Source organism: Ascaphus truei, chromosome 5 (assembly GCF_040206685.1).
Source record: "Ascaphus truei isolate aAscTru1 chromosome 5, aAscTru1.hap1, whole genome shotgun sequence".
Taxonomy (NCBI): Eukaryota; Metazoa; Chordata; class Amphibia; order Anura; family Ascaphidae; genus Ascaphus; species Ascaphus truei.
In genome coordinates, this window is record NC_134487.1 from 13,341,884 (window position 1) to 13,357,239 (window position 15,356).

The following is a 15,356-nucleotide window of genomic DNA, read 5'->3' on the forward strand; positions in this document are numbered from 1 at the left end:
TATGTGTTTATACAAAATGGCGTTAATTAACTATTTCACAGAATTTGATTTATTACTTAAATAGACTCGGTAGTGCCGGTCTGTGCATGTTCTTACTGATTGGGGTTACGTCGTAGCTTACATGGGGCTTCTAAAATCTCTCCTTGGAATCGGGTGCATCTGCCCACGGGGGAATACACACAATAGGCATAAATCTAAGATATTTATGGGTTGCCCAAAGCGCCTTGTTTTAAAAAAAATAAAAATGGAACGGAATTTAAGATCTTTAAAAAGTATTGGGGTCCCCTGGATCTGAAAGGGTTAAGGGTTAATCTTTTTTTTTTGTCTGTGCCTCTCGCCTTTCAATTCCTTCTTCAGCTGCCAGATTCTCATTACACGGGGGGCATCGGGGTCCTGCTCCTTAGTGTTTTGGGGGCATTAACCTCAGAAGCGCTTCGATCACATAAGGTCACCAATGAACTCGTTCGCTAGGACGGTGGTGTGTCCTTCGTTATCCCCGGGGCGTGTGTCCCGCCGCGGGCGCAGAGGTTGCTGACGTAGCCACCTGTTCAGTGCTTGGACGGCTGCAAGCCTAATAACGGTCGGCGGATGCTTCCTGAGCAAACGCGTTACTAAGGGGGTTTCCCATTTGCAAATGGTCTGATGAGCTGGTGCATGGTCGTAGGAGGAGAACACGTCAAGGAGCAGTGGGGAACTGTGCACCCGGATCCCAAATGTTTTCCTGTAGAGTCCCCACTAAGCTAAAGATGAATATTTTGTAATGAAATAGACAAAACAGTCCAGTCCTCAAGGGCTACAAACAGGTCCAGTTTTAAAGATATCCCAGCTTCAGCACAGGTGGCTGAATCAGAGGCTTGAGCCTCTGATTGAGCTACCTGTGCTGATGCAGGGTCTGATTTGAGCTACCTGTGCTGATGCAGGGTCTGATTGAGCCACGTGTGCTGAAGCAGGGACTGTTTGACCCACCTTAGCTGAAGCAGGGATATCCTAAAAACCTGACCTGGTGGTGGCCTTTGAGGACTTGGCCACCCATGCTCTAGATCAGGGATGTGCAAAGTTTTTTTTGTCTGCGCCCCCTCTCTCTCCCCCCCCCCCCCCTCGGGCTCCCCTTACCTTTTCTCCTGTGTTTTCTGACACCATGACGTGACGTCATGTGACCTTGCGTTGCCATGGCGACATGTTGCCAGAAGCCGCCAGAGATCAGATAAGGGATATACAGAGGCCTTGTGCTCCTCCGGCATTTAATTTAAATGTTGTGGGGAACAGCGCGGGGCCTGGGTAAGTGCCACCCCGCCCCCCCACTTTGCGCCCCCCAGCTCTAAATGATTGAATTGTTTGCCCTTTTTCTTTACACAGCTCCCTTGTGAAGGAATCTCCGGTTCCTCTGCTTGATGTCACCAATATTTCCACGCCCCGCAAGTTCCTAGATGGATCCCAGTTCGGGACTCCTGGTAGCTCAAGTGGTAGGTATATATTAAAATGGCAAAACGTGAAATCTTAGGGTTTTTAGAAATCATTTCTGTAGTATTAGATAATAGTGACTTTATTTTAAATTTAACTCTTAATGGAATTTGTAATGAGTTTTAAAGCACCCTTAGATTTCTATAGCAGGTTTGAGCACATCTCCCCAGCAGTGCAAGATCTTTGCAACACTTTCCTGTTTGTGATAATGTGTCGCCAATATTCCCCGCAGTTTGAGCTGCAAACTGTAACATAGATAATATTACCTTAGTAATCAGGATACATTGTAGCTGCTGAGTTACACTGATTGAAGGGTTGATTGAAGCTGAAAGGCTGCCATTTCGTTAGGCAAACAATCAGGATTTTGACACATTTATAGCAGTAGCACCAAACGATTGCCAATTTAGGTAAGAATGTGGAATGCTATATTGTCACATGCTTTACATAGAATAAAGGGGGGATGCAGTATTGCTGCTTTGACCATTTTATCGTTGCTTTTTTCAATGCTCAAAATCATTCAACTCAAACGCAAGTTTTGGAAGACATTCGCAGTGCAAGAGCGTTGTCAGAAATCGCTAAGCATTTATGAGTTTAGTTGATGATTTCTTGAAAATGTGTAACATTGCAATGTAATTCCCAATTTCTTGTAAATGAAAACAGATACATCTGTTGTTCAAATCCCTATTGTGATGTAATAGAATAATTTTGTTGGAAAGGTTCAGGCTCGCGCGTCATGCCTTGTGTGAGACTCTTTCAAGCACGATAAACCCTTTTAAAATAATTAAAGTAGTCCTAACTGTCTCATTTAAGTGTAGTAGTGTGTAGCTTATTATTGTTTGAGGGACCTACTTTTTCAGGCGCAGAAATGGACTTTCTAAACTGTGCACCGGAACATCTCCCAAAAAGGCAGCTCGCCACCTTCATTAAAGGGATCTTTGAACGTCAAAACTTAATAAAACTGTGATCCATGTAGCGATTTTCGTTTGGCGTTTGAAAATCTTTGCAGCAAATGAGGAAATAATGCTAAATTATGTATTCGCATGGCGCTGAATGAAGTACAAGATAGGAACAGACAGGGGAAATGTATTTACTTATAAAATGTGTTACCAGGAAGTAATACATTGAGAGTTACCTCTCGTTTTCAGGTATGTCCTGGGCATGGAGTTCTGATGACAGATACATGGTTACAAATACATGCTTACATTAACTGAACAGGTTTATACATCTATACTATAATTCTAAGTTGGATTCCGTCTGTTTGTTTGTTTGTTTGTATGTCAGAAGCATCAAAATCTCACAAACGGCACCACGTAGCACCACAAAACTTTCACTGGACATGCTGCGGCGGATTTGTAGGTCAACGCAACTATTTTGAGCTTCCAATGTCTCTCAACTCCCAGATTATGGACATTCTAAGTTTCCCTCGCCTGTACAGCAATAATGTTAGGGCGGGGGGCGGGGGGCGGGGGGCGTGGCTACTAAGGGAGGGGGAGTGTCCTTGCCTGCTTCGGTGCTGTGTGTGTCTGATGTGAGATGTGCGGGGGAGATGTGCCAGGAGGGGGAGAAAACGGAGTGGGGGGGGGGGGAGAAAACGGAGTGAGGGTGGGGGGAAGAAAACGGAGTGAGAGTGGGGGGAAGAAAACGGCGTGAGGGTGCGGGGAAGAAAACGGAGTGAGGGTGGGGGGAAGAAAACGGAGTGAGGGTGGGGGGAAGAAAACGGAGTGAGGGTGGGGGGAAGAAAACGGAGTGAGGGTGGGGGGAAGAAAACGGAGTGAGGGTGGGGAGAAGAAAACGGAGTGAGGGTGGGGGGAAGAAAACGGAGTGAGGGTGGGGGGAAGAAAACGGAGTGAGGGTGGGGGGAAGAAAACGGAGTGAGGGTGGGGGGAAGAAAACGGAGTGAGGGTGGGGGGAAGAAAACGGAGTGAGGGTGGGGGGAAGAAAACGGAGTGAGGGTGGGGGGAAGAAAACGGAGTGAGGGTGGGGGGAAGAAAATGGAGTGAGGGTGGGGGAAAGAAAACGGAGTGAGTGAGGGGGTGGGAAGAAAACGGAGGGAGGGGGGGAGGAGAAAACGGAGGGAGGGGGGGGAGGAGAAAACGGAGTGAGTGGGGGGGGGGAGAAAACAGAGTGAGCATGTGCCCTGACGCTGGGACTGATTGATCCACATGTGCTGAAGCTGTGATATCTTTAAAACCTGACCTGTTGGGGAGGGGGGGTCCTGAGGACTGGAGTTTAGCTCCAGTGACAACGAGTGTACGCTTCTCACATAGCAATACGGCTACTACAGGATGACACTCTTAGGCCGCGCGTATAGTGCTCGCCACGGCGATGCCTGACGTCACCCGTCGCCGCTACCGAAAGTTGTATTTCGCTTTGTCGCGGCGTCACGGGCGACCAGGCCATTGATTGGTTCAGTGGCTGTCACATGAGGCGACAGCCCCTGAAAAATGAAACACTGCCGGCTTCAAAAAAATCACGTCGCCCCGTCGCTTTACTATAAGCGCACGCGGCAGCGGCGGCGACAATGCACTTGTTTTCGGGTCGACGTCGCATCGCCGTCACTATACTGTAAGCGCGGCCTTAAACATCACAAAGACTTGGAATTGCACGGTGTTGTGCGTTGGCAGAAAATTATCTTCGGTTTAACAATATCTCGTATAAAAATGTATCAATTTCACAACGAGGTACCAAAGGTTTAGGCGTAAACCTAGGAACTGTACGATCTGCTATCAAATAATTAGGGAAAGGATAGGGGGGGGGATTTGAATTATTTACCAAACGAAGGGGAGTTACTGTATAGAGGGATATCCTTCATTTGTATTTGGCTGGTTTATATTTTGGATTGTAGGTTACTTGTCGGCTTTCTTACTTACAAAACAAATAAAATGATTGAAGAGCAAATGCAATTATGGCAGTCATTTGTCGGCCTAAATGCTTGATCCCTTACATAGGATCTTTTTGTTTGGCGAGCTGCTTTGCAGCGTTTCTGCACAGCACTTATTCCGGGAGAGACGCGTTCATGTCTCTTCTGCGTCTGTAGCTCAGCGTAGTCATTCTGTCCGTTGGGAAGGCAGCAGCCGGTTTTTATCCCACCTCCCCAGCAGTGCGAGATCTTTCCTGTTTGTGATCATGTTGTTGCCAATGCTTCCAGCAGTTTGAGCTGCAAACTGGAACAATAGATATTAAATTAGTAATATCGGGATACATTGTAGCTGCTGAGTTACAGTAACTGAAGGAGTGATTGAAACTGAAAGGCAGCCATTATGTTGGGCACACAATCGGGATTGTGACAGGATTGTGACAGGAGCCGCAAACAATTGCCAGCTTCGTTAAGAATGTAGTATGATCCATTTGTCACATGCTTTACATATACAAATAAGGGGATGAATGGGGGAATGCAGTATTGTTGCCTTAACACCTTTTTAATGTTGGTTTCGTGCCCCTTGATCATGTCTTGCTATGTTTTTTTTATTTTAATTTATTTTTTTTAGCGTGATCTTTAGACTGTGCTGGGCTCTGGAAAAAGCTCCATTTTAACCTCCCGGGCACTTCATGTTGAATTCCGCCTCTTGTGACCGCCACTCAGGCCGCGTCCATACTTAGCGCAAAGGCGCACGCGCCGAGAACAAAAGGCCGTACCTCCTATAAGGCAGCTAAAGAGGGCGAACCGCTCACGTGACATCATGGGCTCGCCTCCGACACGCCTCCCCACCGCGTCTCCTCCTCCAGATCCCCAAGCCATGGATCGCCTCTGCGGTTGGCGCGCCGGACGCCATACGCTCCGTCGCAGACTCCTATTATAACCGAGGTCTGAGGCCGCGATTATAGTGCCGGCGAAGGTGACATCACGCTGCGGTCTCTGAAAAAAATCCAATTGAATTGACTTGCAGCGATCGCGACCAAGCCGTCGCATCGCTCCTACTATAAGCGCACGCGACGGATGCAATACATTTGTTTTGCGGCGACGTCACCGGGACTATAAGCGCGGCCTTAGATTTGCTTTGCACCTGTCACCTCCCAGTGCGACATTGCTCCCTAACTGGCCCTATCTGACCGTAGCCCCATCATAGTCTGACATGGCACCTGACTTCCCTCTGTCCACTCTCACCTTTTTATGCCCCACTCCCCTGCACGGACTTTGAAGCAGCAACCCCCCCAGAAGCGTATATTCGTTTAACTCCCATTATGTTACTATCTTGGCGCCTCCTTTTTTTTTCTCCCACCCAGTGTTCAAAATCACCAGTTTCTTAATCTCTTACTTCTGAGGTTACCACGCTAACCTGAAGACTGGGCTCTGGGGGGAGGGCCCCATTTTAAACTCCCGGACATTTAATATTTCAAAGGCTTATCTCTTGAATGGAACATCAGATGTTAAATGTAAAAGCAACATTGGAAAGCGCAAGAAGAGGTCTTAAATCTAAATATAAAGGTAACATGCAAAAAAAAGGCAATCGGCGTGCACTGCTGCTTTTAAATATTAAGGTGAAATTAACTTAAATTCTACTTTATTGTATTGTAATGCTCTTCAGAGGGTCTTTTTAGCCTTCACACCTGTGCCTTTCACCGGATTTTGAGACACTAGGCTGAGTGATGCGTTTGCTGTTTTCTTCCAGTGAAGGAGCTGTGTCTTCAGGAGATAAAAGAGGACCTGGATTCTGATCCTGAGGAGAACAGCATCGTGTTCATGGGGATCCTCATCAAAGGTCTGGCCAAGCTGAAAAAAATCCCAGAGACGGTCAAAGCTATAAAGGAACGCTTGGAGAAGGAGCTAAAGCAGATTGTCAAGAGGTCCACCACTCAGGTCGCCGACAACGGCTACCAAAGAGGAGAGAACGTAACTCAAGAAAACCAGCCACGGTAAGAATGAGGATTGAAGAACTTTGTTGGTAGAGTTGAAGAGTTGTTGTCTAGCAGTGTGAGGGCAGGAGGGCTTGAGGGAGAGTTACGGGTTTAGGTACAGGCGCAGCCACCTTTTGAGTGTCGTATGGGCCGTGCCACTGATGACGGAACGGAAGAGAAGTCCTTGAAAACGAGCAAATAGCATATGACCTAGCTACCTTGAAGTGCCAGGCCTCATGTCGTGGTAGGAACTCAAAGGGTTAAAGCAGCAACCCCCTCTAAATTGTTTTTTGTTTTTTTTAATAGCAAACAGTGGGGAGTGTCCCAGGGCTCATCTGTGTTCCCCAAATTCCCAGATACCCCACTGTCACTGAGATATTAAAAAAGTTGCAAAGTCATTCCATGATGACCTGGCAATGATATTGCAACTTTTTATTGGCTGCTCAGATCGAGCTTTGAGTTATTTTCTATGGAACCAGGGGTTCTTGAAGGTCGGGAAACCACAGCTCAACTCTGGTAGACTCCTGGTTCAGATAATTAACCCCCCCCCCCTAAAAAAACCAAAACAACCATGGGGGACTATTGCTCTAATACTCCGTGTGATTTGGGGGAATTAACCTGTGCCCCAACCTACCTCTAAATGGGTACAAAAATGGTATTGCTCCTTCTATGACCTTTTTTCGAGGTTGTTTTAGGAGCAAGCGGAAATATAGTTAGTAAGTGATGTGAATTTGAAAGGATCTTCTTAAGTACACATTATTTGTACTTTGGTCAGGAAGTATAGGTCAGGTCTTAATGGAAGAAAAATCTTCAGTGTGTTTACCTTTTCCTTTGAACTTGATGGTGCTACCTTTAGTTTCCACATTCAGCATCTGCTACATCAGCTAAATGTTACACCTGGAAAGCACTGGAAAGCACTCATTTATGGACATGATTAAATGATTAATGGTCCCAAAAAGATGTCTAGGTTGGCGTACACGTTCCTGAAGAGTTGAGGGGCCTGTGTACCAGTTGGGGCTAAACTAATCCATTTTCACTTGGTGTCTTTCAGCTAACCACAAACTATCCCACACTCCCAAGGTACAATACCAAGTTGAAGTGTGCTGCAATTTTATTAAACCCCTTCTGCCAGAGGGGTCACTAATACATTTCTTTTCCACCCTAAGTGTGTTCTGTTCATAAGCTGAGTGAAATGCCTTAATGCGTGTATAGCTTATACTTTCAGAACATTTCCTCTGGCTGCATCAGAATAATATTTCGTTTTGTTCACATTCAAAATTTCAACGAAACAAGGAAAGTAGAGTCGGGATGAAGGGTTTTTCGGTTGAAGAGCATGTTGTACTCCTGGAGGTTTGGTTTCAGGAGTAGTAGTCACATCCAATCAAGTCACCCGCCTCAACCAGCTAAGACAAGACAAGACGCCCAAGGGTTTTCTGTCACTCACTGTTGATACACTTGCTTGATTCAATGGGGGACTGCATCGTGTCACTGCAGATGTCTGTTCTTCGCAAGTCACTTAGACCTTTGTTTAATAAACAGAGAAAAACAAAGAATGCAGATTCTTCTATCTTTTGACCCTAATTATTATTGACTGGGTAGGTAGGCTTCCAGTAATAAGATGTTATTCTAAGTTTGACATTCTCCCAACTCGGGGAAGGATACGCCGTTATTTTAACTAGCAAATATAAAATACGTCGCCTCTGCTACTGGAGGAAGAACAGTTTGTCTTTGCCTTTTTCCCATTGTATTTAACGCCAGTTTGCTCCGTGGCGGGGATGTTTTGGTTGTTTGACGAGGCAGGTACCATAGTTGTTACTTTTTAAGATGTGATTTTGGAAACATTGAGCTTCATTTCAGCAGTATTTTCACTAGCCTGATGTAAACCAGAAGATTTAGCAAAATGGGCACGTGCAAAAGGAAATCTGCAATGTGCCCCAGATTAACCCCCACGGGGCAGTGTTTTGTTTTTCCGTAGTTCCTCCTTCTGTTGAATGTATTGTTTGCCAGCCTTTATGCAGTGAAACTCCTTTATACTGGTACCTGGTGTCGACAAATACATTTCTCAGCCATTCAGGGATTATCACTTTCTGTGCATTAATCCTATGATAAACCCTTTTTATAGTACCGTGTAATTGATGGGCCTGGTTTTTAAGACAGCACATGCTTTCAATCCAAAATTACTTTGCCGTTCTACAGCGTAGCAATACGTTGCTGGAGGGTGTTTGCTCTGACATCTTTTCATGGTACCGCTTCTATGAATGGTGTCTAGAAACAGAGCACACTTCTGCATGCATTCCGGGTTTTGTGGGTTCATGTCTATGTACAAATTCCTATTTTATGGCAACTTCCTTTGTTACCTTTATGACAGTAACTAAAAAATCCGATCAGTTGTAATGTACACAAGGTATTTGCCATAACCTTTTATTAACATTTATAAAGATAAAGCCTCAGAATGAAGAACCTTGATATTTCTGTAGCCAGGTACCCTCTGGTCTCCCCGCGCTACCGTTTCCCCCCCATCTTACCCTCAGTATGTTATGCAGGGCAAATAGAATTGCCGGTAGTTCTGGCCCCAGGGCGCCGCCATGTTAGGTGTGCGCACGCACGAGCGCAGAGTCGCGCATGCGCAGAGGCGGCGAAGGCTGAGAAGAGCCCTGGAAGGTTGCGCATGAGCGGGGCAAGGTCGCGGCGGCCATTGGTCGCGCAGTGTCCTATGCGCACGCGGTCCCAATGTTAATTGTGCAGCACAGAGACTACAACTCCAATGATGCCCAGGGAGAAAGCTGCCTAGTGACACACGAGAGCCAATGAGATGTCTGGACTGCTTCACAAGGAAGGAAAGACAATTGCCTGCTGGGAGAGGAAGTCAGGTCTCGAGACCAGAAACCTGAAGGAGCAGGTTAGGTCCATGGAGCAGTGCTCCAGGGGCTAGGCCAGCGGTATACCCCCAGGGCCCAGCTAGTCCCCGGAGACACTGTAGATAAATGACTGTTTTGGTGTAGGGAACTGCCTTAAGACAGGGACTCCTTCACTTATTCATAGAGAGAGAGATGCTGCAGGACAGTGCCTGACTGTCAGTACAGCGTGTAGCTGAAAGAGGATCTGACTCCATAGCAGAGACTATTGGAAAAGGGATCATTCGGCTGGGGATCCCTCCCCTGGGGAGTCAGCATGTGTATCCAGTTCTGCAGAGAGTAGCGCAGCGCATCGTGGGATCACGTTGCGGAGCGGTTGATTGTTAAGGATTATCCTGGTTAGGACAATAACCAGGAAGGTAGTATATTAAGTGCACCAACGGGCCCCAACACAGGGAAACGCTATCCCTCACATTCACATTAACTCTATAGCTGGTGGACACTCAGAGGTTAAATGACCTGGCAAATTGGTACTCCAAGGACAGGGGGCGATGCAATGATGGACATGTGGGCTGGTGGGATGGTATGCATTCAGGGTGATGCAATGTTATGTGATGTTATGCTAATGATATGCCAAGGATGGTATGCTGATTAGTAAATATTGTTTCATTCCATTGTGTGTGTATTTACTGTATGGTTGTTCAGGTGAGGGCACACTCCCACCACGCTGGGATCCCTCATCAGTGGAGGCGCTGCACCGAGTGTAAGTACCCCCCAGGCTCCCAGTGGCGGAGGCTCAGGCCTCTTGTTGGCCTCACAGGTGACAGCAGTACCAGTAGTTATAGTACCCTAGGGGTACACCCGCTACACTTCAAATACAGAATATACAAGTGACATCAGCATCATAATATCAATAATGTTGCCTGTCATAGTTAGCAGGACCTACTTATTTTGTTATAGATGGAATGATAAACAGAGAATTGCAGTTCATGTACTCAATAAAGTAAGCCACCGCTATCTCATGCAAATCTATGCAGAGCTCTCATGTGTGACCATAAGACATTACTACTATCAAACAAATCCTCCAAACTGTTTCGGTGATAAAGGTGACGCATGAAGAGTTTCAGTCGTGGTTTTTTGTTGTGTATGAAATATACTTTGATAAGCTCAGTAATCAGATCTGCAAGCACGTTTCCAGGCTTGCTCACATCTGTGCCGTTTGTAACCAGCGTCTGGAACCTGAAAAACTATTGGCAGCCGTAATCCTAGGACTTCTGTGTAATGAGAGATTTATTTTATTAGTCCCAACAGATTTTTTTTTTTTTGGTTTTGCAACGCTCTTCCAACTCTACAAACGCAACCCCCACAAAGGGGACACATCTTCAGGCCATCGATGTTCAATCGAAATAAAAACAAAACCCAGTTGTATGGGACCGGTGCTTTAAATCGTGCCGTGTTGGGGAGTCGGGGATAAGATGAGAAGGATTTGGGTTGTAGTTTAATGAGATGTATCTCTGCACCATCCTTCTTTTTCAGGCTGCTCCTGGAGCTGCTGGAACTCCTCTTTGTGAAGTTTAACGCCATAGCGGCCGCACATTCGGTGGTTCTGGGACACTTGCAGCAGACCGTGACCTCCCCCACCGGTCGGCGGGATGGGGACAACAAACTGTATGACATGGCCGAGGTGTGGGTGAAGATCCAGACCGTCCTGCAGGTAACATGCCACAGTCATAATGACACTTGTTTGTCACAGCATTGGGACCTTTTATAAAAACTTCTTGTACAGCACCGGGGCGGTTACATTACCGGCACTGCACTTTGTAGGGTTTTGTCACTATTTATAATGTCAGGTTTGCAGCCACCTGCCAGCTTCACAAGAGTATCTGCTGCCAAGTCTGTGCCCAGCCCAAAAGGACCAAACAACTGTCCCTCAAATGGTTGTTGGCACTGTGCCTTCTTAACCAAGGGTTGACAATCCAACACCTTGAGTACAAATGCACATCTAATACTTCCGTTCTGTTCAGAAGGTTAATGCTGGGATGTGGACACACATGTTAACGCAACAATTGGGCACCGACCATCATTCTCCCTCTTCTGTGCTGCGTTAATGGCGCCGCTCCCCTGGCGCTTCCATTTATTCGTAATATTGTAAGATTTCTACCCCTGGTTTTAAAATCTGATACAATAAGTTGTTTTATTTGTGAAAAAGGAGCCCAAAACCAAACTTTGTGACATCGCTGAACTGCAAAAAAAGCGTAGGCTGTGTCCATAGTTGGCGCGACGGTGCGTGCGCCGCAAACAAAAGGCTCTGAGTCAATGGAGATGGCCATAAAACACCTGTGCACGAGAGCGACGGCGCGGCCGATTTTTTTGCGAGCCAAATTTGTTTATTTTGCCGCGTGACGGCCGGGTCACGTGAGCGGTTCAGCCAATGAGGGCGAACCACTAACGTGACGTCACGGGCACGCCCCCCCGACACGCCTCCCCGTCTCATCTCCTCCTCCACCGGCCACGGATCGCCTCTGCAGAAGGCGCGCGACGCCAGGTGCTCCGTAGCGCGCGCCTGGTATATCCGAGGCCTTATACAAGAGGCCTAGGATAATGGCGTTCCTCTGATGGGTATTTCATTGCATGGAATAACGTTTTTGCTTGGAAAACAGCCCTCTGCTGCCCGGTGAGTTGGAGCAAGTGGGAAGAAACAGGAGAGGTTGCAGTGTTAATGCGCCACAGCAGCCGCTGAGCCCTTTTTTAAAATAGAAAACATGAATACAAGGTTGGCAATCTGCTTTATAAGGGCATCACATTGAGATCATTATCACTATTGGTAAGTTTTGGGCGAATTGCACCTTTTTAAGCTTGAAGCCTGCACTGTCTAGTAGTTTGTACTTGTCATGATAAAGCCAGGAAATATTCACTATTTTTATAAACTGGCACACAAACAGTTAACGTGGGTTACAAGTACAGCTTAAAAATACATGTATTTTTTATTAATGAGGGGTCAGCAGCCTGGCCTGGTTTTCTGTGTTGGTCTAGAAGTGAGGTTACCTGGGGCCAAGGCATGTTTTGGAAACGGGGCGATGGGAATCTGGCATTCCAGCACTTGCTGACAGTAGAAATACGCAAAAACACTTGTAAGGCGACTTAAAACGTATCCCTCAAGGGTCCGGAGAATGCCAGAGGGTGTGGCCGGGGAGACGGTCCACGCCTGTGCACATTTACTCAATGTAAAGATATCGGGGATCCGACAATGAGAATTACCAATATATCTTTGTAACATTTGCGATCAGACGAATTGAATGGTGCTAAACAATCCGCGATTTGTGAGGGTGCAAAGGTCAGATACTCATTGGTCTCTCAAACGTAGCATTAACCCCGTCAAGTTTTATCAACGCAACAGTGGAGATGGCATTCTTCTAAGTCAGGGATTGCCAGCTGCAGTCCTCAAGGGGCACCAAAGGACAGGTTTTCAGGATATTCCTGCTTCAGCACAGTGTTGCACTCAAAGACTGACCCACTGAAGCAGGGTTTGCCTTAAAACCTGACCGCTTGGTGGCCCTTGAGGACTGGAGTTGGCCGCCCCTGTAATAAATTGTTGGAGGACCAGCATGCACACTTGCTTTGCGGTGTTTATCAGTGTGCATGGGGCCGTACGCATCGTCGGTGCTACTGTCAGAAATACAACTCTGCATTTCACGTTCTTTTTGGGGGAAGTGTGACCAGAGAAACGCAAACACAAGTGAAGATATAAAAATGGTATTAATATGAACAAATCAAACCGTTGTTACAATACTGCATACATAGCAATGAGATAACAAATTACAATTCCAGTTATAAAATGATGTTGTATATTATTGTAAATTGCATACAGATTATTTATTTTTATATATATATATATATATATATATATATATATATTTATTTTTATATATATATATATATATATATATATATATCTACTATATATTTGTGAAATCACTGTATGTCTGCGTCCCAAGGGTCAATCGCATTGGACCTTGGGCCTGTCACTCCTGCTCAGGCCATGCCCGCCCCCGCACACCTCTCATTGGCCTACGTCCAACACCAATGCCACACTGTCCCACCCCTCACTGACTCTCATTGGCCTGCGTCCAATGCCCGCCCCCGCACACCTCTCATTGGCCTGCGTCCCACCCCTCACTGACTCTCATTGGCCTGCGTCCAATGCCCGCCCCCGCACACCTCTCATTGGCCTGCGTCCCACCCCTCACTGACTCTCATTGGCCTGCGTCCAATGCCCGCCCCCGCACACCTCTCATTGGCCTGCGTCCAACACCAATGCCCTAATACTTCCACACTGTCCCACCCCTCACTGAGTTTTGGGAACGCTTTCCTCTAATCCTCAACCTGCTCTGTGGCCACGCTTCACAGCTATCAAAACCTTCACGTCTGCTACCACAGACTGCCGAATCAGGTACAGCAGTGTTTCCCAAACTGTGCGCCGCGGCGCTTGGCTAGAGGGGCGCCGCGATCAGGGCCGCCAGCAGCGGGAAACAAGGGCTGCTAGCTCATTTAAAAAAAAAAAAAAAAACCTCTGAGGGGAAGCAGAGGAGCGGTCACATGACCGCTCCCATCCAATGGGGCTGCAGCCTGCCCGGCATTGCAACTGCAGAGCCACCAGACAGCAGCAGCACCAAGGGGGGGGGGGTGTGTGTGTGTGTGTGTGTATAAAACGGGCTGCAGGGAGTGTGTGAAAAACGGGCTGCAGGGTGTGTGTGTGTGTGTGTGTGTGTGTGTGTGTGTGTGTGTGTGTGTGTGTGTGTGTGTGTGAGAAAAACGGGCTGCAGGGTGTGTGTGTGTGTATATATGTGTGGTGTGTGTGTGTGTGTGTGTGTATATATGTGTGTGTGTGTGTGTGTGTGTAACGGGCTTCAGGGTGTGTGTGAAAAACGGGCTGCAGGGTGTGTGTGTGTGTGTGTGTGTGTGTGTGTGTGTGTGTGTGTGTGTGTGTGTGTGTGTGTGTGTGTGTGTGTGTGTGTGTGTGTGTGTGTGTGTGTGAAAAACGGGCTGCAGGGTGTGTGTGTGTGTGTGTGTGTGTGTGTGTGTGTGTGTGTGTGTGTGTGTGTGTGTGTGTGTGAAAAACGGGCTGCAGGGTGTGTGTGTGTGTATATATGTGTGGTGTGTGTGTATATATGTGTGGTGTGTGTGTGTGTGTGTGTGTGTGTGTGTGTATATATGTGTGGTGTGTATATATGTATGTGTGGTGTATGTGTATATATATATATATATATATATATATATATATATATATATATATATATATATATATATATATATATATATATATATATATATATATATATATATAATGTGTGTATATATATATTGTGACAAACGGCTTACTCCGGGGCTCCGCCGTCTGTCCGGGACTGTTAGAACACGGTCTTTTAGGGTAGGTTAAATGATGAGACGTCACGTACTGTTCCTTTAAACAGGCTATGCCTGGTTTATTCAGTCCCAGGCACTGAGACTGCCACAGTTTAAACAGAAAACAAAGCCAAACAAAAAGCTGCTCGTCTGAGCGATAACTTAAACTTAGATGTCCCTGACTCAGAGTTGGAAGTGGCTTGTCCACTTCCACCAACAAAATAAGTACCTTTGCAGTCTTTAGACAAACTAACAGAATGAATGAAGCGATTTGGGAAAGAGGCTTTCTCACCCCTCTGCAGTTCAGCAGCCTTCCAGGCTCTTGGGCGGGGCCCAGAGGAAACAGGAAACAGGTCTTATATACCTGAACTCTAATCAGCATGACAGGTGACAGAAAACAGGCAGCAGACAAACTGTGGAATGGAGTGCCTGTACCACGAGGCTGCCCTGTTCAGCTTAGACAGGACAGAAACTGTTCAGTATCCTGGGAGCCCTGTATATGGAGTTTATTACCAACCCCTGGTTTCTGTCACATATCCTCCCCCCCAGCTCAGACCTCGAGGGGTGAGCGACCATGGATATTAGGGAGTGCATCCTTGACAACCCGTCGGCATTGCCATGTTTGTGCCCCGACCTGTGTTCCACAGAAAATTTAAAGGGCTGTAGGCTTAGGAACCACCTGGTCACCCTAGCGTTCTTCTCCCTATTTTGACACATCCAGGTAAGGGGTGCATGATCTGTGACCAATCGGAACTTTCTCCCCAACAAATAATACTTGAGTGTCTCTACAGCCCACTTTAT

General features: G+C 46.7%; 1 protein-coding gene across 1 annotated transcript in view; it reads left to right on the forward strand.

The window, feature by feature from the left end:
- The window catches only part of EXOC4 (exocyst complex component 4), a 409,051-nt gene that overhangs the window by 60,859 nt on the left and 332,836 nt on the right, over positions 1-15,356 (forward strand). The window contains exons 5-7 of the mRNA XM_075599349.1: positions 1,357-1,463; positions 6,072-6,315; positions 10,689-10,866. Of these exons, the coding sequence (XP_075455464.1) occupies positions 1,357-1,463; positions 6,072-6,315; positions 10,689-10,866 (529 nt within the window). The remainder of the gene's footprint in view (positions 1-1,356; positions 1,464-6,071; positions 6,316-10,688; positions 10,867-15,356) is intronic.